The sequence below is a fragment of the Triticum aestivum genome, chromosome 1A (assembly GCF_018294505.1).
Source record: "Triticum aestivum cultivar Chinese Spring chromosome 1A, IWGSC CS RefSeq v2.1, whole genome shotgun sequence".
NCBI lineage: Eukaryota > Viridiplantae > Streptophyta > Magnoliopsida > Poales > Poaceae > Triticum > Triticum aestivum.
Window position 1 is genome coordinate 335,421,556 of NC_057794.1, and position 23,481 is coordinate 335,445,036.

Consider the following 23,481-nt stretch of genomic DNA (forward strand, 5'->3'; position numbering starts at 1 on the left):
GTCTAGGGCATATTTCCTTCATGGACGTCTTTTTTAAGGAAACGCCATCACGGCTTACTTTATTGAAAGTCAAATAAGGCTTACATCGTTCATGAGAAGTTTGAGAATAAAGTCTGGAGGTTCATTGACCCAATTACAAGAAAAAATGTTCTCAAAACTATGCATAGCAATCTCGCGAGCGACAAAATTTGCCTCCCATAAGCAATGACAAAATTGGACGTTCCCAATAAAAGCGATCAAGTCCATGCAATCAACAAAGATTGGGGCACTTTCATTCCACTATGTAGTGTTTGTGCAAGCTTCAATAACCTCAGAAGAATCAGATTCCGCAATAAGGTTGATACCCAGAGAAGAAACGAAGGACAAACCATGCTTCATGACCAATGCTTCCAATGTAAAGGCTTCAGACGCATAAGGGATAAAAGAGCAAGCCACAACCACAAATTTACCACGAGAATCCATAATCACCGCTGCAGTAGCGCCCATACCTATGTCACTATGGTATGAAGCATCAACGTTTAGTTTGAGTGGATCCATACCTGGTTTCTTTCACTTCTCAACCTCTCTCATTGTACACCTTTGATTAGCTTTCACATAAGCATTGCACAACGCCAAGATAAACATCATCCAACTAGCAGCAGCTGGAACCTTTTCTGAATGTGTTGTTTCACGACGAATCCACCACAAGTATCAACATGTTGTAGCTATGACCTCAACCACCCCCACATTTCGGAGACCACAATACTGATCTGATGATGATTCAAGTAATTCTTCCATCATTTCTGAACCTGATCTATCTACAGCAAAAGATGCCATAATCCGCTCTTCAAGCTTCAGTTCTTTCCAAAGGTGTTGAGCCGACGAACACTCAAAGAGAAGATGTGAAATATCATCGAGATAATTATGGCACATGGGGCATAAAGGATTTGTCCCTATGTGGCGATTTATAATTATAGCTTTCACTTGGAGTGTCGCATGAAGAGCCCTCCAGCAAAATATTTTTATTTTACCACGAACCACAAGCTTCCAGATTTTACCATATAGGATTTGAACCTGCAGATGAAGATGCAAACTGTTGTGAAATATTTTCAAATTGGTGTCTGCACTCCACGTGATATGCCGACTTGACAAAAAAAGTTCCTGATTTATTAAAGTGCCACGCCACGAAGTCCTTGAACCCGTTTGGGCTGAGTGGTATCCTTAGAATTCGTGTTGCATCTACCACAAAAAAAATGTCCCGAATCAAGTTCTCATCCCATTTACCCGTCCCTGGATCGATTAGGTCTGACACCCTATCAATCAGGACAACCCCCCTCTGAGAGATAATCCTTCTATTTGGTCTGGTTGGAATCCATGGGTCTCTCCACATGTTGATGGACTTGTCGTTTTCCGCACGCAAGATGTAACCTCTTTTAGAAGTTTGAATACCCGCAACTATACTTTGCCATGTGAAAGACGAACCCTTCTTGGGGCCAGCTTTAAGGATATCTTGGTTTGGGTAATACTTTGCCTTAAAAATCCTAGCACATAGAGAATCAGAATTGACTATCAACCGCCGCACCTGTGATGGACGTCCTTTTTAATATTGTTACATCATGTAGGGACGCATAGTTATTTAGGGACTTCCTTTGTTTTAAATTAAATGTTGTTGACTTGGTAACTTTATACTACTACATTTTTATTAATATATATATGGAACAAAGGTGCTTTAAAAAAATGGAACAGAGGGAGTAAAATAGGGACTATCTATATTGAATGTGGGCGGGCCGGCACGCGGCAGTCTTCCCCAATAAAGTCCTCTCTCCTCCTCCGCCGGAATCCTTCGCCTCTTCTCTTCGTCAGCCTCCTTCTCCCATCTTCTGGTGACGTGGTTCCCTCTGCTGGAAAGCAAGGGTTGTTCGCTATAGTTTGCTTGTATTGTTTGTTCGTCTTTGCTCTCGTCTTTTTCTTTGTTTTCAAGAATCGAATCAAACTAAAATTTTCCCTCCTCTTGAAGACCAATCTCGGTTGACCCTATCCAAGCTGCCCTCAACTAATACTACCAGCACCAGTTTATTTTTCGAATAAACCGGGGATTCCGCCATGCCCCGCGGCAAGTCCTCCTCCGGCGGCAGCTTGTTCTACCGGAGGAAGCACTCATGGCGCCGCGATGAGTTAGTGAGCAGGAGCACCCTGCATCTGGTGAGGACCTTCTTCATCATCTCCCATCAATTGCTATCAGTTGCCACTTGCCAGTCAGAATCGGCCTGCAGACATTGTTTCTTTGTGCGTATTGGGGAGGTGGCAAAATTGTAATATTGCGCCATTCGACATTCTCCAAGTCAACAGCATTTTGCTGATATATTTTAGTCTGCTATGTTGCTGATTATTATGGCCGCTTTGAATATCCAGAGTCCTTCTATTTTTGTGTATTTTTTTATGGCATGTTTATTGCTGTCAATATTCAGAAGTTGTACCTGTACTAAAACAGTTTATCAGGCTTTATGCAGTCAAGAGATCAAATTTCATGACTAAGGCATCACAGACTCATGTCAGACTTCTTTTTATTCGGAAAGGAGTTATTGTTAGTTTTTGGTAAAACATGTGGCATCATTCCCAGAATATGCTAGGGATTTGTTAGATCATATAGTTGCAACAGGCTGTTGTTGTTACTGTCCTCATTATTCTGATGTTTCTTGTTGATTTTTATGGCAACACCTGCAGCTGGACTTCGATGACGGCACACCACCAGAACATGCTTGGAGAAGGAAATTAAGTAGTCACGCTAATAGACTGAAGGAGTTCAATGTTACGTTCAGAGAAGCATTTAAAATGGTATGAAAAATGCAATTGTCAAACAGATGTACTAACTGTCCGTGTTGTCATTCTTCTGAAGTCTTGAGGAAGATGTCCAAATTATGTTTTCCCCTTGACCATCAGATGAAGCTTGGTCTCCGGCTTTGGTCATATGTTCGAGAAGAAGCTTCTCATGGAAGGGTAATGCATTGGCATGCTGATTTTTTTTCTTAAGCATGCATCTAATTTCACGTAATTTTGTATTAGAATTTAGAAGAAAGGCACCGAGAAGCCTCAGAATACAAACCCAAACCAAAAACCAATTCCAAACAAATGAAAGAAAATTATACAAAAGAAGAACATTGAAACAAAAAACATAAATTTCTGATCACGGCAAAACTGTAGCAGTAGCTGCTGACACAGGTCCCTGGTCTTGGGGGCTGATGTATCAAGAGCCTGCTTATTGTGCATTTCATATTACTAAATGTTCTATGTAAGGAAAACCTTGTTACATTCAAGTGTACCTTTATTTATTGACTCCTTTTAACATGGATATTTATCAATTTTCAGAAAGCACCGATTGATCCATTCACGAGGGAGAGCAGCAAACCATCAGCCTCACAAGGAGTACCCCTTGGTGGGATGGGGTGTGTGTACCTCATGATGATAAACTTCACAAACATGCTTCCATTATTTCTGTTGCCAACAATTGCTCCCTATTTATAATTTATTCCCCTTTTCAGGACTGGTAGCATATCAAGAGGTTTTAGAGGGGAGTTCAAGCATTGGCAGATAACTCCTGGTTCATGTGATATGTCACCAGTGATGGAAAACCAATTTTCGGTGACTGACCTTTTACCCTGCTAAAACATGCTATATCCTCAAATATTTACCTTTTTTCTCAGTTTCATGTACATGTTGATACACTATTCTATAGAAGTGGTCAAACATAAAGAAAGATTGACTTAGGACAAAGCTAGAACTTCTAATAATTTGGAACAAAGGGAGTAGTTTATATTATTTTTCTTCCCCTCATATTATCCTTTGGAATAGTTGTTTGGAATATGATACTTCATGGTGTTCTCAGCCAACAAAGAGTAGATCATTATTGAGAACCCTCTGTTGTGTTAGCCACCAGGTAGATAGATCATTGATGCACTGCTAGTTAAGCAAAAATATACTAATGTCCTAATTGTTTGTTACATATTGAAAATGGCATCATGATTTTGGATTGTTGAGGTTTGATGAAAACTCACTTGTTCCATACTAAAAACAAATGCCCTTGAAGATTATTCTGCCTCATGTGTTAAGTAAGTTTTCTTTTTCGTGATCATGCGTGTTACATAAGCTTTGTGATGTATCTTTATCTACACTCTTAAGTTCTCTACAAGTGTAAACCAAGCAGTGCATGATTTTGCTAGAAGTACAATTTCTTACCTAAAAGGCTAAAACACACCTCTCATTTTTTTACTCATTCTGTTCTTAATTTACCACAGATCTTTATAACTAGAGAAGGAGGAAGCAAAAAGTACTCCTCAGTTTTAGCTCCTGGTCAGCATGACGGTTTAAAGTATGATTCGTTTTGCCCTGTCAGACAGTACATTCTTAATTTCCTGAAATTTTCTCTATGGATGTTCTGTCTAATGGATGCAAGTCTGGAATCTTCTCTTCGGTCTTCGTATGTAAGAATATATATAGCAGTCATGACACAGTACAACAACAACAACGCCTTTCAGTCCCAAACAAGTTGGGGTAGGCTAGAGTTGAAACCCATAAGATCTCGAAATCTAGTCATGATTCTGGCACATGGATAGCTAACTTCCATGCACCCCCTACCCTGATCTCTCTTGACATTATTGACACACTTTATCCCCCACTATGCACCGGCTCTTCTGGAGGCCTGTGTTGTATATCCCCAAACCATCTCAGACAATATTGGACAAGCTTCTATTCACTTGGTGCTATCCCAACTCTATCACGTATATCACCATTCCAGACCCGATCCTTTCTTGTGTGGCCACATATCCATCTCAGCATGCGCATCTCCGCTACACCTAACTATTGGACATGTCGCCTTTTAGTTGGCCAACATTCTGCGGGATACAACATCGCAGGTTGAACCGCTGTACTATAGATACTGCCTTTTAGCTTTTGTGGCATTCTCTTGTCACAGAGGACGCTAGAAGCTTGGCGCCACTTCATCCATCCGACTTTGATTCGATGACTGACATCTTCATCGTTATCACCATCCTTCTACAATATTGACCCCAAATATCGAAAGGTGTCCTGCTGAGTTACCATCTGCCCATCAAGGCTAACCTCCTCCTCCTTGTGCCTAGTAAGCAGTTTTAGTTCTACTAAGCCTAAAAGCGTTAGATTCCAACGTCTGTCTCCACAACTCTTAACTTTATATTAAGCCCCGTCCAACCATCGTCAACTAGCACCACATCATCTGGAAAGAGCATACACCATGGGATATTTCTTCATATATCTCTTGTGACCTCATCCACCACCGAAGCAAAAAAGATAAGGGCTCAAAGTTGACCCTTGGTGCGGTCCTATTTTAATTGGAAAGTCATCAATGTCGCCATCACTTGTTCGAACACTTGTCACAACATTGTTTTACATGTCCTTGATGAGAGTAATGTACCTTGTTGGGACTTGTGTTTCTCCAAGGCACACCATATGACATTCTGCGGTATCTTATCGTAGGTCTTCCAAGTCAATGAACACAATATGTAGGTCCTTCTTTTGCTCCCTGTATCTCCATAAATTGTCGTACGAAGAGAATAGCTTTCGTGGTCGACCTCCGAGGCATGAAACCTAACTATTTTTTTTGTCATGCTTGTCATTCTTCTAAAGCTGTGCTCAATGACTCTCCCATAGCTTCATTGTATGGCTCGTCAACTTAATTCCACAGTAATTAGTACAATTTTGAACACCCCCCTTATTCTTGAAGATTGGTACTAATATACTCCGCCTCCATTCTTCGGGCATCTTGTTTGATCGAAAAATGAGGTTGAAAAGCTTAATTAGGCATACTATCGCTATGTCTCCAAGGCATCTCCACACCTCAACAACAACAACAAAGCCTCTAGTCCAAAAACAAGTTGGGGTAGGCTAGAGGTGAAACCCATAAGATCTCGCGACCAACTCATGGCTCTGGCACATGGATAGCACGCTTCCACGCACCCCTGTCCATAGCTAGTTCATTTTGTTATACTCCAATCCTTCAGGTATCTCTTAACGGACTCCTCCCATGTCAAATTCGGTCTAGCCCGACCTCTCTTGACATTCTCCGCACGCTTTAGCCGTCCGCTATGCACTGGAGCTTCTGGAGGCCTGTGCTGAATATGCCCAAACCATCTCAGACGATGTTGGACAAGCTTCTCTTCAATTGGTGCTACCCCAACTCTATCTTGTATATCATCATTCCGGACTCTATCCTTCCTCGTGTGGCCACACATCCATCTCAACATACGCATCTCCGCCACACCTAACTGTTGAACATGTCGCCTTTTAGTCGGCCAACACTTAACGCCATACAACATTGCGGGGCGAACAATTGTCCTGTAGAACTTGCCTTTTAGCTTTTGTGGCACTCTCTTGTCACAGAGAATGCCAGAAGCTTGGCGCCACTTCATCCATCCGGCTTTGATTCGATGGTTCACATCTTAATCAATACCCCCATCCTCCTGCAGCATTGACCCCAAATATCGAAAGGTGTCCTAAGGTACCACCTGCCCATCAAGGCTAACCTCCTCCTCCTCACACCTAGTAGTACTGAAACCGCACATCATGTACTCGGTTTTAGTTCTACTAAGCCTAAACCCTTTCGATTCCAAGGTTTGTCTCCATAACTCTAACTTACTATTTACCCCCGTCCGACTATCGTCAACTAGCACCACATCATCCGCAAAGAGCATACACTATGGGATATCTCCTTGTATATCCCTTGTGACCTCATCCATCACCAAGGCAAAAAGATAAGGGCTCAAAGCTGACCCCTAATGCAATCCTATCTTAATCGGGAAGTCATCAGTGTCGACATCACTTGTTCGAACACTTGTCACAACATTATCGTACATGTCCTTGATGAGGGTAATGTACTTTGATGGGACTTTGTGTTTCTCCAAGGCCCACCACATGACATTCCGCGGTATCTTACCATATGCCTTCTCCAAGTCAATGAACACCATATGCAAGTCCTTCTTTTGCTCCCTGTATCTCTCCATAAGTTGTCGTACCAAGAAAATGGCTTCCATGGTCGACGTCCCAGGCATGAAACCAAACTGATTTTTGGTCATGCTTGTCATTCTTCTTAAGCGGTGCTTAATGACTCTCCCATAGCTTCATTGTATGGCTCATCAGCTTAATTCCACGGTAATTAGTACAACTCTGAACATACCCCTTGTTCTTGAAGATTGGTACTAATATACTTCGTCTCCATTCTTCTGGCATCTTGTTTCCCCAAAAAATGAGGTTGAAAAGCTTGGTTAGCCATACTATCGCTATCTCCCCGAGGCCTTTCCACACCTCAATGGGGATACAATCAGGGCCCATCGCCTTGCCTCCTTTCATCCTTTTTAAAGCCTCCTTGACCTCAGACTCCTGGATTCGCCGCACGAAACGCATGCTGGTCTCATCAAAGAAGTTGTCCAGTTCAATGGTAGAACTCTCATTCTCCCCATTGAACAACTTGTCGAAGTACCCCCGCCATGCTTAATCTCCTCGTCCTTCACCAAGAGTTGGTCTGCTCCGTCCTTGATGCATTTGACTTGGCCAATATCCCTCGTCTTCCTCTCTCGGATCTCGGCCATCTTATAGATGTCCCTTTCACCTTCCTTTGTGCCTAACCGTTGGTAGAGATCCTCATATGCCCGACCCCTCGCTTCACTGACAGCTCGCTTTGCGGCCTTCTTCGCCATCTTGTACTTCTCTATGTTGTCCTCATTCCTATCCAGGTATAGGCGTCTGAAGCAATCTTTCTTCTCTTTAATCGCCTTCTGGACAACATCATTCCACCACCAGGTATCCTTATCTTCGCTTCTCCTCCCCTTGGACACTCCAAACTCCTCCGAGGCCACCTTACGAATGCAAGTCGCCATCTTCATCCACACATTGTCCGCATCCCCTCCTTCCTCCCATGGGCCCTCCTTAATGACCCTCTCCTTGAACGCCTGAGCTACCTCCCCCTTGAGCTTCCACCACTTCGTTCTAGCGACTTTGGCACGCTTATCCTGCTGGACACGAATCCGAAAGCGGAAGTCAGCAACCACCAGCTTATGCTGAGGTACAACACTCTCTCCAGGTATCACCTTACAGTCTAGGCACGCACGCCTATCTTCTCTTCTCGAGAGGATGAAATCAATCTGGCTAGAGTGTTGGCCACTACTAGAAGTCACCAGATGTGATTCTCTCTTTCTAAAGAGGGTGTTAGCTACAATCATGTCGTAGGCTAGAGCAAAGCTTAAGACATCTTCTCCTTCTTGATTCCTGATGCCACAGCCAACGCCCCCATGCGCCCCTTCAAAACCTGTGTTAGATGTACCCATGTGGCCATTGAGGTCTCCTATGAAGAGCTTCTCGCCTATCGGTACACTCCTAACCATGTCTTCCAGGCCTTCCCAGAACTCCCTCTTGGTGTTCTCATTGTGGCCTACTTGCGGGGCATACACGCTAATAACATTGAGAACTAAGTCCCCAACTACCAGCTTGACCAGGATAATCCGGTCCCCACGTCTCTTGACGTCTACCACTCCATACTTGAGGCTCTTGTTGATCAGGATGCCTACGCCATTTCTGTTTGCAGCCGTCCCCGTGTACAATAGTTTGAAGCCGGTATCCTCCACCTCCTTCGCCTTTTGTCCCCTCCATTTGGTTTCTTGGACATAAAGGATATCAGCACCTCTCCTCACCGCTGCATCAACTAGCTCCCGAAGCTTCCCTGTCAGAGACCCTACGTTCCAGCTACCTAAGCGAATCCTCCTAGGCTCGGCTAGCTTCCTTACCCTTCGCACTCGTCGAGTCAAATGCGAAGACCCTTGCTCATTTTCCACTGCATTCAGGTGCCGATGTAGCGCGCCACTAAGGATGCAACGACCCGATCCTCGCTCACTAGCCACCGTATCCGGATCAAGATACGGCACGCCACCAGGGGGTGACGGCCCGGCCCTTGCCCATTTGACACCACGCCCGGGTTCCGATGTGGTGCGTCGCTGAGAGGGTTATGCCCCAACGAAAATCTTTTGGGTTTCATCTCCATAAGAGTAGCTGAGTTTTTACTTTGGCTCGCCAAGCCTATCACAACCCTCCTCCTTTACCCAGGCTTGGGACTGACTATGTTGAGACAACATAGGCGGAGTTGCATCCCCACACCTCAATGGGGATATAATCAGGGCCCATGGCCTTGCCTCCTTTCATCATTTTTGAAGCCTCCCTGATCTCAAGACTCTTGGATTGGTCACACAAAAAATCGACTAGTATCATCAAAGGAGTCATCCAGCTCGATGGTAGAGCTCTCATTCTCTCCATTCAACAGTCTGTCGAAGTACTCTCGCAATCTATTCTTGATCTACTTGTCCTTCACCAAAAGCCGATATGCTCCATCGTTGATGCATTTGAATTGGTTGACATCCCTCGTCTTCCTCTCTCGGATCTTGGCCATCTTATAGATGGCCCTTTCGCCTTACCTTGTGTTTAAACACTAGTAGAGGTCATCATACGTCCGACCCCTTTCTTCACTCACCGCTCGCTTTGCGGTCTTCTTTGTCACCTTGTACTTCTATGTTGTCTGCACTCCTATCCAGGTGTAGGTGTCTGAAACAAACTTTCTTTTCCTTAATAGCCTTCTGGACATCTTCGTTCCACCACCACGTATCTTTAGCTTCGCTTCTACTTTCCCTGGTCACCCCAAATTCCTCTGAAGCCACCTTCCGAGCGCAAGTCGTAATCTTCATCCACATATTGTTTGCATCACCTCCTTCCTCCCAAGAGCCCTCCTTAATAACCCTCTTCTTCAAAGCTTGAACTGCCTCCTCCACCCTTGAGCTTCCACCACTTGGTTGTGGCGACTTTGGCGCTTATCCCTCTAGACACGTATCCTAAAGCGGAAGTCATCCACACCAAGCTTATGTTGAGGGACAACACTCTTTCCAGGTACCACCTTACAATCTAGGCAAGCACACGTGTCTTCTCTTCTCTCGAGGATGAAATAAATCTGCTAGAGTGTTGGCCCCTATTAAAAGCCACCTAATGGGATTCTCTCTTCTTAAAAAGGGTGTTAGCTACTATCATGTTGTAGGCTAAATCAAAGCTTAAGACATCCTCTCCTTGATTCCTGTTGCCATAACCAAAGCCCCCATGCACCCCTTCAAAACCTGTGTTAGATGTACACACGTGGCCATTAAGGTCTCCCCCCGTGAGGAGCTTCTCACCAATAGGTTCACTCCTAACCATGCCCTCCAGGCCTTCCCAAAACTCCATCTCAATGCTCTCATTGCGGCCTACTTGCGGGGCATATGCGCTGATAACATTGAGAACTAAGTCCCAAACTACCACCTTGACCAGGATAATCCGGCCTCTTGACATCTACAACTCCATACTTGAGGCTCTTGTTGATCAAAATGCCTACCCCATTTTTGTTTGTAGTTGTCCCCGTGAACCACAGCTTGACGCCACTATCCTCCACCTTCGTCGCCTTTTGTCCCTTCCATTTGGTTTCTTGTACGCATAGGATCTCAACATCTCTGCTCGTTGTTGTATCAACTAACTCCTGCAACTTGCCCGTCAGGGACCCTACAATCTACATTCCAACTACCTAAGAGGATCCTACTTGGCTCGGCTAGCTTCCTTACCCTTCGCACTAGTCGAGTCAAATGCGAGGATCCTTGCTCACTTTTCGCTACACCCGGACGTCGATGTAGCGCGCCACTAAGGATGCGACGACCCGATCCTTGCTCACTTTTCACTACACTCGGGCGTCGATGCAGCGTGGATGCGACGATCCGATGCTTGCTCACTTGTCACCGTATCCAGATCAAGATACGGCGCACCACCAAGGGGGTGACGGCCCGGCCCTTACCCATTTAAAACCACACCCGCGTTCAGACATGTCGCGTCGCAAAGAGGGTTACGCCCCAACGAAGTCCTTTTGGGTTTCATCTCCATAAGAGTGGCTTTGTTTTGACGTTCGCTCACCAAGCCTATCACAACCCTCCTCCTTTGCACGGGCTTGGGACTGGCTATGTTGAGACAACATAGGCGGAGTTAGTCATGACACAGTCTATTATAAAAAATAATTATTTAATTATTTAACGGATTTGCGCCATTCTTTAGACTATTTTTGTTCAATTATGTGGACCATATAGACAAGCATGATCCGCCTTTCTTGTGGGTTCTTCTTTCTATAGCTTCTAATATCAGTTGTATCGTAAATACTTGACTGATCATTTTATGTTTCTTCATTCAGAAAATCTAGCGATGATGGCATATCATCCTGGGATTGGAAATTAAGGGGTGATCGTTCAACATACCATGCTTTGTTTCCTCGAGCATGGACTGTTTATGATGGTAATGCTACTCATTTATTTTAGTAAGAAATCACTCCAAGCAGTAAGATGGACATCATGATAAAAATATCGCTCCAGTTTCCTTATCTTATGACTCATAGGCCATAGTTTTTAGTTGGGCGTGCACAATACCTGTATATGATGTTTGAGCTTTCCACATCTGTCTATTATATATTATATATATACACTAAAAGAACAATATGGTAGAAAATAGAGAAGTATGCTAGAAATTTCTGCAAAAAAGCAAAACAACTAATCTTTGATCTGGTAGACCGTCTCTTTATTAGTAGATCACAACCGTTCGATCTATATAATGGTACCTAAACAGATCATACCCATTAGATCAACATAAATGTACCTAAATGATCGTACCCATTAGATCTAGTACATAAGCATGCCTAAACCGATCCCATCTGTTAGATCTGTATAAACGAACCTATGATTCTTCATAATTGTGCCTAAACATATCACACCTATTAGATCTTCATAATTGTACCTACGCAAGATCATTAATGCTAGATTGCGTAACTATAGCTACATTGTACCTACCTATGTTTTAAAGGCGTCCCTAAGGCGACGCCTAGGCGACGCCTAGGCGTCAAAGCGCTCCCCCTCCGCTTTGGAAAATCGACCGCTTTGGGCGCCTAGGCGTCCAAAGCGCCCGCCTAGGCGTCGCCTAGGCGCCAAAGCGCCCCCCCTCCCTAAGGCGGTAAGGCGTCGCCTTAAAAACATAGGTACCTACAGTCCTACACAGATCATAGCAAGTATATTTTGTAACTATAGCTACATAAATCACAAATGATAGATCATCATAGTTGCATTTAGAAAAATCTCACATGCAAAAGTATTTTTAAGCGCACATGTTAATTATTATTATTTGAACTATAAACGATAGTACATGCATGCTACATGTTATTTAAATAACTTAGACCCACCACATACATTAATGATGTGCAATGGATACATGACTCCTATAAAAATATAGTAAAAAATTTCCTTTTACCATCTTATGCTCTGTAAATATTAGACTACCGACAACATATTCTTTAGGACGATACGCTAAAAAAGTGGTTGGAAAGTTATTAGGCTCAAGCATGAGCATTGGCGAAGGAGTGCATAAGCATTGATTATTACCCCCTTCGTTCCTTTATATAAGGTGCGTTTGTTTTTCCAAAAGTTAAACGAGTGCATGTTTGACCAAGTTTTTAGAAAAATATATCAATATCCACAATACAAAATTCATATCATTTGATCCATCATGAAGAGTAGTTTCATATTTTATCTACTAGGCATTGCAGATGTTGTTATTTTATTCTATAATCTTGGTCAAACATTCAAATGGTTGACTTGCACAGAAATCAATACACCTTATATTCTGGAACAGGGGGAGTAGAACCTAAGGATTGAAGGCTGAGGGTGCTGGCCATTGATTTTTTAAATTTTTTGTTTTAATTATAAGGGAAGGATCCAACTGTATAAGCAAAATCTCAGTGCAAGCATAATTCGAGGAGGATATGAACAGAAGCAGATAAAATGACATATGGCAAATAACACGTCGTTTTAGACATGGATACCGGCCTGCGCTAGCAACCATATGAGAATTGATCTAGCCGGTCTGCATATTGCGGGTTAGTTTGATTGGAGTCATCCACACCTACGGTATAAACAGGTTATTGAGAAACAAAAACTGTATCATTAGATTTTTCTAAATATTTTATAATTCTTTTGTTATTTCTTAGCAACATAATCATATATTCATATACAAGATGAAGGTTGAAGTTACTGCTTAGGACTGTATCCGTGTCTAAAACGACGTGTTATTTGCAGTGAAGGGGGTAAATGCAGGGATTTTTTGTATAAGATAAAAAATAAATACTAAACACTTCCGCCACTAAAATATAAACCACTAAGTTCTTTTAGTATGAATTATGAGGCACATCATTAAAGGTAGGTGCTAATGAGACTCACAAGTTCTTATCCATTTGATTTAAAAGGTGAACCTGATCCTGAATTGAAATTATCTTGCCGTCAAATATCTCCATTTATTCCCCACAACTACGAAGAGAGTAGTCTCCCAGTCTCCATTTTTGTCTACACTGTAAGTTCTTCATTACTTGTAGGAGCAATGTTTATTATGGCACAATATCGACTTAATGTTTCACATGTCTGAAATTTGAACTCCTCGTTTTATAAGCTTGTATGCAGAGCTCGTGTATGTTTATGGAGAGTGTATATGCTGTTAACACACTGAGAGTATTACTGTACATTTGACTACTGTGGCATGACCACCAATTTTACTAGAGAATTTTGATTTCGCATCATGCCTTTTCTTATTAATAACTGCTGCCTTATGTAGTATCTGTAATCTTATGTTTGTATGGGTATGAAAATTGTGCAGCTAGTGAATACCGGAAAGGAAAGGGCAAAAGTCAGCCTAGTAATGACCTGGGCGGTAGTAACTGCTACTCTTTTACTCCAATGTTCTTATGTAATATTGTCTTCTGTTTCTTTGATTTAATCATGTTCTGTTCTTGATGCAAACCCAGAATTCTATTGGTGGACTTTCACATCAGTCTGGCGGTCATGTAAATGAACCATTCATGTCAGTTGGGGCTTTGCTTAACGTTTACAGTTTATGATATAACTAAAAATATAGTGAAATGATTTGCAATCTGTTTCGTATGTAGTGGAGAAAATGGAATTTCTGGTGTTCTCCTACATCACAAGTAAGTCATCAACTGTCCATAATTGTCTTTTCTATGGTCATTTGGCAGATTTCCTTAAGCATTTCTGTGAAGTGTCAACTGCAAAGTAAGAGCTTCTAGCTGATCATTGTTTGCAACAGTATCTCCACACTGGCTTGTTCTGATCGATTTGGGGACTGATTTTTTTCAGTGACATAACGTATTCTCATCCATATATTTGTATTAGAAGCACCCACAATCTCTGTCTAAAGAAGCAATAAGTTTTTGCCAGATACATGATGTTCTCTGCATGTTTCTTCTAATCTACTGTTTTGCTTGTCTAGCAATAATTATCAATTAAAAACGTTGCAGGACTGCCAACAATAATCCTCCAGTAACATTTGCTGTTGCTGCACGTGAAAACCAAAATGTTGATGTCACAGTGTTGCCAATTTTTGGGCTTTCTGGAGAAAGTTCAGTCACTGCTAAGGAGATGTGGGGCACAATGGTCCAGGTGATTTTTCCTTTTGTCCTACAGTCATTTAGTAGACTGCACCTATTTTTTGTAGCCTTGGTATTTGGATACTCATGCAAAGAAGTGAAATCATACATTGAAGATTGAACTGATTTGTCTATTTGAAATAAACAAATACTGGCAAAAATATTTGATTGTACTATGTCTTATCATATGATTTTTGAAAGGGTGGTTGCTTTGACCAAGATAATTTCAATGCTGGCCCCAGCATGCCTTCTTCAGTGGGTGATACAGTTTGTGCAGCAGTTTCTGCTTCAACCTGGGTTGAACCACATGGAAGATGTACGGTCGTATTTGCGTTGGCTTGGTCTTCTCCCGAGGTTAAATTTAAGAAGGGAAGTAGGTACCATAGGTAAATTCTATTTTCCAAACTTCTTATGTTTGGTGATAATAATGCTAAATCCAAATGAGTATGTTGATTCATCTCTTCTGAACTTCAAAGCTCTTGTGAACAATGTAGGTGATAACTTGTATCTTCTGCACATCTCATTAGTTTATCCTCCATCCTTACTGTAGCATTATACTTCACAGAACAGTGATTGTGATTGTAGAACTTAAATCCAATTCCATAGTGTCTACTGTGAATGCTTAATTTATAATTCTGCTACCTTTTCTCAAACTTTCTGTGTTTATTTATCTGATATATACTAAGATCAATAAGACCAGCTGTTCCATTTGTTTAATAAGGCTTGATTTCGTGCTCTGTTGGCAGGAGATATACGAAGTTCTACGGAACTTCTCCAAGATCTGCTATAAACCTGGCGCAAGATGCCTTGATGAGTATGTTTTTGTTTTTAAAATTTGTGGCATAAATTTGGTATATTGTTGACTATAGCAGTTAATTTTCTCCTCATACATGAAGATTATGGTTTGATTACTCTGTTCTAGCGGTGCTCTCTCTGTTGAGATATTTTTCTGGTTAATTTATTACTTCTGAATTCCCATCTGATTGACAGAGTACAAGCATTGGGAAGAGGAAATCGATAAGTGGCAGACCCCAATTCTCCGTGATGAGAGGCTTCCAGAATGGTACAGTATAATACTTGTGCACGACTTACACTCGTAACTGTTTCTAAGATTATTAAGGAAATAGTCTACTTTCTGCCCCCAAAGTATCACAAATGTCCTCTTAACCCCCTAAGGGCATCTCCATTGCTGGGCGCCTGCGTGGACGCTTATAAATAAAAAGATAATTCTCATAAAATAAGAAAGAAGCTTAGTGCTTTCTAACCCAACGGCAAGCGCTAACGAGGGACGCTAATTAATCGCAGAAGTAGCAGAAAAACTGATCGCTACATGCATGGCTGTGGGGAAAAAAAAGGCAAAGCGCCCGCCTCCAGCTTTTGCGTCGCTGCCAGGTTAGACGCTAGGATTTTGTAGTCCAACTGCCGACCGGGCAGGATATTTATCCTAGCGCCCAGGCTTAGCGCCCGGCGTTGTAGATGCCCTAATAATCTATATTTTGCATTGTTACATCTCGGAGTTTTAATACTGGATCACTTCTCTAGGAGGGGGTTTTAGGAGTCGTCCTCTGTTCTTGTCTACTGGGGCATTATAGGCTACTCTCTCATTTCTTCTCTTTGGCTGTAAATCAATCAATTATCTATGTATAAGCCTCTCCGCCTGCTTGTCTTGCTTGGCGACCAAGGTGCCATCTTCTCTCCCGGATCTTCCTCATCGTGCATGCTAGTTGTTGCAGTATTGTGGCCGTTCATCCCACTCGGATGGTTTGAGGTATCTGATTCCAAAAGCTCCACCGTAATCCTAAGACACGTGATAGTCACGTCAGCTATGCATGCCTCGTGGGCTGTCATGCAAAGCCGAGTCGGACCGGGTCATATGCCCATCATTGATGGCCCTCGAGATTGGGATGATAACCGCAGAGGGCCAGGCCGTCTGCCCGCCCTCCACGGCCCTAATATTCAAACTGCTTACCTTTACCACTGACTGAAAGCCCATCGATGACAAAGATGAAGAAGCCACCACTCCCCGCACCGTTGACGAGGACAGCTGTGACCCTGCCGATGATACAACATCTTTCCATCCTGCCGTGGAGATCACGTCGCCGAGGACGACAGGCTCCCGTGGTACCACCTGGAGAGGGCCCTTCCAACGCCTCAGCTCCGGTGACGGTCGCTGCTTCACCACGCACGCTGCAGTCGGCGATCCTGCGAACACGCCGTCAGACGCCAACAGCACAACGGTCGGATCAGTGCTGGGCACCATGGGGTCAACGACTAAGCCGCCTCTGAGACGGAGTAGGCAACGACGAGCACAGTAAAAATATTTACCGATGGGATCGTCCCTCCACCCCCCCCCCCCTGATCGTCCCTCCTCTTTTTGCGTTCATAATCGTTCAAAGTTCAGGGTGGTTAATTATTCAGAAAATTAGTTCATGGTCAACCTGAGGTGTGATACTCTTTGGCCTTTGGGGGAGTGAGGTGGACAGTTTCCAATTATTAATCACATGGAATTTGAGCCTTCACTTCATACGTCTTTTAGAGAATATATACTTTTTTGTCTATAGCTTTAGCCATGTACGATAAATATATATTTATGCGCTACATTGTACTTTATTCTTGCAGGTACAAAATTACTCTCTTCAATGAGTTATACTTCCTAGTAGCGGGAGGAACTGTTTGGATTGGTAATCATCTCTCCAGATCCTTGTTCCTGATTTTCCTTTTCTCTCTGTTGAAGTGTTGATAGGATTTGACTTGGTAGTCTCATCTTGGAATGTCCTTGTCCAGACCTCACCTTCAAGTTAACAACCCCTTTGTAGCACAGTATTTATTTTACATGAACGGAGACATTGCAATACAAATTTGTATTTTCTCCATTCATGAATATTCATGTGGAGTATTCCACATGAACTATCACTTGGTTATTTCTATGTAGAAATAGTTCACTGCAATACGAAGCTGTTTAGAACAAGAAAAAACCAATTCCTCAGGAAATAGTTTTTTTTGGAACGAACAAGTTCTTACTGATCTATATAGCACATTTATTTCAAGGCTAAGTTCTTTTGTAACAAAGAAAACTTACTCGATGTGATTGGTTCCCCAGAGTATATTAACACAGAACTAAATTAATCTTGTCATTTTAATTGCATCTACTCTCATGAATGGTGACAATGCCAAAAGTATAATTTATGTGTATGCTTCTATAATGTAGTTTTGTAATTACTGATCTAGTGTATGTACTCCCAGACAGTGATTTGAGTTCAAGTCTACCTGAGGACAGTGATTTGCCACTTCATAACAGCACTTGCAACTCTACCGTTCCACTTATTGGTTCTAGCCCACCTGATTTTGATGACAAAGAAAATGTTGGGAAGTTTTTGTACCTTGAAGGAGTGGAGTACTTCATGTGGTGCACTTACGATGTACACTTCTATGCTTCATTTGCTCTGTTGGATCTCTTTCCTAAGATTGAGCTGAGTATTCAACGGGACTTTGCTAGAGCTGTTTTGCGTGAAGATAGAACTAGAGTCAGATTTCTTGCTGATGGTACATGGGGCACACGCAAAGTAATTGGTGCTGTTCCCCATGATCTCGGAGCACATGATCCTTGGCATGAATTGAATGCATACAATATACATGATACAAGTAGATGGAAAGATCTGAATCCCAAGTTTGTGCTCCAGGTTTACAGGGATTTTGCTGCAACAGACGACATGTCATTTGGCAAGGATGTCTGGCCTGCAGTTTGTACTGCTATGGAATACATTGAACAGTTTGATCGTGATGGTGATTGTATGATTGAGAATGATGGTTTTCCTGATCAAACTTATGATGCTTGGACTGTTCTTGGAGTAAGTGCCTACTGTGGTTGTCTTTGGCTTGCTGCCCTTCAAGCTGCAGCCGCAATGGCCCGCAGCCTTGGACATGATGACTATGCTGACAGGTGCATGGTAAAATTTGCGAAGGCTAAACACGTGTTTGAAGCCAAGTTGTGGAATGGTTCATATTTCAATTATGACAGTGGAACAAGTTACAGTAGCCGCTCCATCCAGGCAGATCAGTTGGCCGGACAATGGTACACTGCATCATCTGGCTTGCCACCTCTGTTTGATGAGGACAGGATAAAATGCACGCTTCAGAAAATATTTGACTATAATGTGATGAGGGTGAAAGGAGGACGCATTGGAGCAGTCAATGGTATGCACCCAAATGGGAAGGTAGACGAGACATGTATGCAGTCAAGAGAAATCTGGACTGGAGTAACATACAGTTTAGCTGCAACGATGCTGCTCCACGGAATGGAGGATCAGGCTTTCACTACAGCGCAAGGCATTTTTCTTGCAGGATGGTCTGAAGAGGGCTATGGGTATATACCTTGTTTCATCACTAGCTTTTAAAGTTTTAGTGTTTCACATATATTTGCTTTTGATCAGGATCATGCTTTTTAGTGCTGATGGTTGCCCTATCTTAAATTCTTAATTCATCTAATAATGGCTATGATTTCATTAAATACCACTTGTTCACTGGTTGTTGGATATAATAATATAGGGACTCAATTTATTTGAGATAACTGGTTGGATATAAGCTATAAATAGTTAACATATCACTTCAATCAGGTATTGGTTTCAAACTCCAGAAGCATGGACTATTGATGGCCACTATAGATCTCTGATATATATGCGCCCGCTTGCGATATGGGCAATGCAGCATGTGCTGTCTCCTCCAAGGGCGATCCTCGAGGCCCCAAAGGTAAATACAATGGAGAGGGCCTACGTTTCTCCTGGTGCGCTCCAGTTTCTCCAGGATAGCGTCAGGAAGATCACTCCCAAGAGTGGCTGTTTTTGAGCCAATGTGTGTGTAGTCTGTGGCTGCTAGTGTGATTAGAGATTTAGCTCAATTATTCCTGTACATGCATGTGTAAAGAAATGCAGAGTTGCAATTTCCTTTCCGCGGAGGGAACTTCATGTGCAACCAAGCTTGTCTTGTATATTGTGATCACTGTCAGTGAACCCAACTCTGTGCAGTACTGTACATAATATGTATAGACCTCATGCGTTGTTGTGGTTGATGAAAACTTGGGTTGATAACATGACAACCAAAACTAGAAATACATATGACTTATTATATCGGATTATGTATAACTGTAAAATATGTATTGAATACAAGTAGAATAATTGAATGGAGAACATTTTCCCATGCATGGTTGAATGTTGTGGTGGATTTTTTTTTCTCATGCATGATTGCATGTTAAGGTTGGCCTTTCCTATTTGTATTTATATGATGAGGTGGCATGTTTGCATGTTGAGATAAATAAGTTAGTGGAGATAACTCTCTTAGGTAGAAAGTGAAAAATCTCATCTCTATGGTTTCGTCCTTTAAAAAAAACTTCGTTTTTGTCTTGTCGATAATGTTGTGTGGTACCTTGCCATATCTTACAGATTCACATAAGAAGGGATCTGGGTCTCATGGCATCACTAGAAATCCAAGTTTGGCCGGGGTGTGTGTTTTAGTGACGAATTTGATTATATTTGGATCCTAGGTCTAATTTAATAGGTTTTTTCAGCGTTGCTAACAAACGAATGTTGGGTTTTTAAGCAATCGCAGTGAACACCCTTAGGACAGCCAAAACCCGATCAACGCATGGCAATTACTCTGTGTAGTGTGGCAATTTTTTCTGCCATTTTCTTTTACTATGTGGCATTTTTTGTTTTAGAGCATGACAAATCCATTACAACGTGTCAATTTTATCTTTTTTGCATGACAATTCTGGATGTTCACTGAAAAATCTTTAAATCTGCCCCCATCATTTTAGCATATCCTTTTCTTCATTGTCATGGAAGTTCGTCAAAGAATGTTCTTGTTTTTCATTGGAAAAACCAACGCCGACATCAAGATCAATCTCCTTTCTCTTTTGGGAGCAGATCAATCTCCTTTCTCCTTTTGGGAGCAAAGCTGAAAATGGGAAATTCCAATGATACTTCGTTCATCAGAATGTTGATTCCTCACAATTGTACTTTGTGATGTTACGGAACCATGGCAATTAGGATCTCAAGAAGCCGCAAACACCTATGATACAAGGATCATTGACTTACATCATTGGTTTTTGTATCATGGATGTTGGTTCGTGCTTTATGGCATTTCAACAGAGCAAACTAATCCAATGCCACAAAGGTCTAATCAAATAATTGCACGATTTGTTTTTTGGGGTGAAATGTGTGGGGCATGTATGTTGACATGGATAGGCTGCGTGTTAGTGGTGTCGATATACTAAAAAACTTGGTTCCCTCCGAGCACACCAAAATGGGTCTCACATGAAAATATATCCATAGTTAAGTTGTTGCCGATGTTGAAGAAGTTTGGCCTCGTCCAGTTATGCTATGAGTCAATCAAGCCAATCATGGATCACTCACAAGAATCAAAGAAATGCTCCAAGCACGACACTTGATATTTCGATGAATTCCCGAGCACGACCAAGCTCCCGAGCAACGGCCAAGGCCACCAACATGGCCACCCGGGCTTAAGTGGTTGGATCAGCCAAAGTAAATTTGCCTATGTTAAACGTAGGATTTGTGGGAACTGGCTCAACTCTCTAGGGTTGGCCTATCACATATATTTATAAGGTTACACAATATACAGATTACACAGTTGGGCTACGCTACAAAGTCTAACACCCTCCCTCAATCTCAACTCACTCCTGATGAATCTAGAAGATTGAGATTGCGCCTACAGACCTCGAACATGGGAGAAGGTAGAGGCTTGGTGAAGATGTCTGCAAGTTGATCCTTCGAGGAGATAAACTTGATTTGTAGTAGTTTCTGTGCAACACGTTCCCTCACAAAATGATAGTCAATCTCAATATGTTTGGTTCGTGCATGAAACACCAGGTTTGTCGAAAGGAATGTAGCACCGATGTTGTCACACCAAAGAACCGGAGGATGTGACTAGGAGATTCCCAGCTCTCGAAGCAAAGACTCAATCCAGATAAGCTCAGCAGTCGCATTGGCAACAACTTTGTACTCGGCTTCCGTGCTGCTGCGAGAAACAGTGGCTTGCTTGTGTGCACTCCAGGCGATCAAATTAGGACCAAAAAATATAGCATATCCCCCCGTGGATCGCCTGTCATCCGGACACCCAGCCCAATCAGCATCTGAGAATGCAGATAGAACAGCAGAGGAACTAGGTCACAGATGAAGACCATAGGAGACAGTGAGACGCACATAACGAAGAATGCGCTTCACAGTAGACCAGTGCACATCAGTAGGGGCATGAAGATACTGACGCACCCTGTTAACCGCAAAGGAAAGATCAGGACGTGTGATAATCAGATACTGCAAGCCACCAACAATACTCCGATACTCTGTAGCATCCGTAGGAGACAAAATAGTACCAGCAGTAGCCGAGAGCTTATCAGTAGAGGACATGGGCGTGGGAGATGGCTTACACTTGAGCATACCAGCATGGCGCAAGAGGTCAAGGGAGTACTTCTTCTGAGTGAGAGCTAAGCTGCCACGAGACTGATGTGCAACTTCAATACCCAGGAAGAAGTGTAGCTGTCCCAAATATTTTACCGCAAAATCTCTACCAAGTGCAGTCACAAGAGCATCAGCAGCCGTTGCAGAGGAGTTGACCAGAATAATGTCATCGACGTACACAAGCAAATACACAGTCACACTAGGGCGCTGAAACAAGAACAGCGAGCTGTCAGCTGTCGACGGAACAAAGCCATGAGTTCGAAGAGCCGAAGCTAGGCGAGCATGCCAGGCACGAGGCGCCTGTTTCAGTCCATATAGAGCCTTCGTCAGACGACAGAGATCATGAGGCTGAGCGTGATCAACAAACCCTGGTGGCTGCCGCATGTAAACCTCCTCTTCAAGCAGTCCATGGAGAAAAGCATTCTGAACATCAAGTTGTCGAAGAGACCAACCACGAGATACTGCAAGAGACAGGAGAAGCCGAATAGTAGTAGGCTTAACAACTGGGCTGAATGTATCCTCATAGTCCAAACCCTGACGCTGTTTAAACCCTCTAGCCACAAGACGCGCCTTGTAGCGCTCAATAGATCCGTCCGCATGTCTCTTGACTTTAAAAACCCACTTCGAATCAATGATGTTGACACAAGGTGGAGGAGGAACCGGTGTCCATGTCTCATTATGCATAAGAGCGTGGTATTCTTGCTCCATAGCAGCCCGCCAGTGAGGAATACTCATAGCGGCCTCCTAGTTGCGTGGTTCATCATTGGGATTTGCAACAGAATGAGCAAGACAGGCAGCCAAATATGTGACAGTACCATCATGACGCTGCTTGGGTTGAACAATACTGCTGCGGCTGTGAGTATGCGGACGTTGCGGGGCAACGGGAACAGGAGCCGGCGGCGCCAATACTGGAGATGACGATGGTAGGTCGGGCGACGGGGGACCAGACACAGACCCAGGCAAGGCGATGGTAGGCCCAGCCGACCCAGGTGAGAGGGGCGGCAGGGACATACGACCAGGCGACGGCGGCAATGACGGAGGCGAGGCCGAGCGTGGAGACGGTGGCAAGGACCGCTCGAGCCGCCCAGGTGAGACCGGCAGAGACAGGGGCCGCGCCTCGGCTGGTGTGGTGGGCCGCGCCTCGGCTGGTGTGGGCGGCACCTCGGCCGACACCGACCCAGGTACGGAGGCCAGCGCCGGTCCAATGGCATGAGCGGGCGTGGCTCCAGAGACGGGGTCGACGACGGGAGTTTGTGCAGGCACGTGCACCGACCGATCAACATGCGTCACGGGAGTTGCATCCGGAAGTAGTTCCAGGCGAGCACCACGTCCAATACCTGCACCATGATTAGGTAACAACACAGGCGAATATGCAACATCTTCAAATTGGCCAAGCATAATAGGAGATGGATGCATAGATGGAGGTGTGGCGGGTTGCTGCGGCATGGCGGAAAAAGGAAAAACGTTCTCATCAAAGACAAC

The 23,481-nt window shown here is 43.3% G+C and overlaps 1 protein-coding gene and 1 long non-coding RNA gene across 10 annotated transcripts; both read left to right on the plus strand.

Moving 5' to 3' along the window:
* The first annotated feature begins 1,742 nt into the window (after window positions 1-1,742).
* On the plus strand, window positions 1,743-19,727 carry LOC123049086 (non-lysosomal glucosylceramidase). 9 transcript variants are annotated; one of them, XM_044472092.1, is made up of 19 exons: window positions 1,743-1,914; window positions 1,997-2,181; window positions 2,704-2,814; window positions 2,920-2,976; window positions 3,346-3,422; window positions 3,519-3,618; window positions 4,272-4,345; window positions 11,246-11,346; window positions 13,340-13,443; window positions 13,744-13,797; window positions 13,892-13,947; window positions 14,033-14,071; window positions 14,402-14,543; window positions 14,732-14,916; window positions 15,277-15,344; window positions 15,521-15,593; window positions 17,150-17,211; window positions 17,774-18,893; window positions 19,144-19,727. In XM_044472092.1, exons 2-19 carry the CDS (start codon window positions 2,083-2,085, stop codon window positions 19,370-19,372), a joined length of 2,751 nt encoding a protein of 916 aa, XP_044328027.1. In that variant the 5' UTR covers window positions 1,743-1,914; window positions 1,997-2,082; the 3' UTR covers window positions 19,373-19,727. The 9 variants fall into 9 exon arrangements, with proteins under 9 accessions (XP_044328027.1, XP_044328034.1, XP_044328020.1 ...); XM_044472099.1 differs by having other exon boundaries at window positions 1,746-1,862; XM_044472085.1 differs by having other exon boundaries at window positions 1,755-1,893.
* LOC123049146 (uncharacterized) lies at window positions 11,354-13,233 on the plus strand. Its single transcript, XR_006423459.1, has 2 exons — window positions 11,354-11,886; window positions 12,080-13,233. It is a non-coding gene; the product is annotated as an uncharacterized lncRNA (long non-coding RNA).
* Window positions 19,728-23,481: the final 3,754 nt, after the last annotated feature.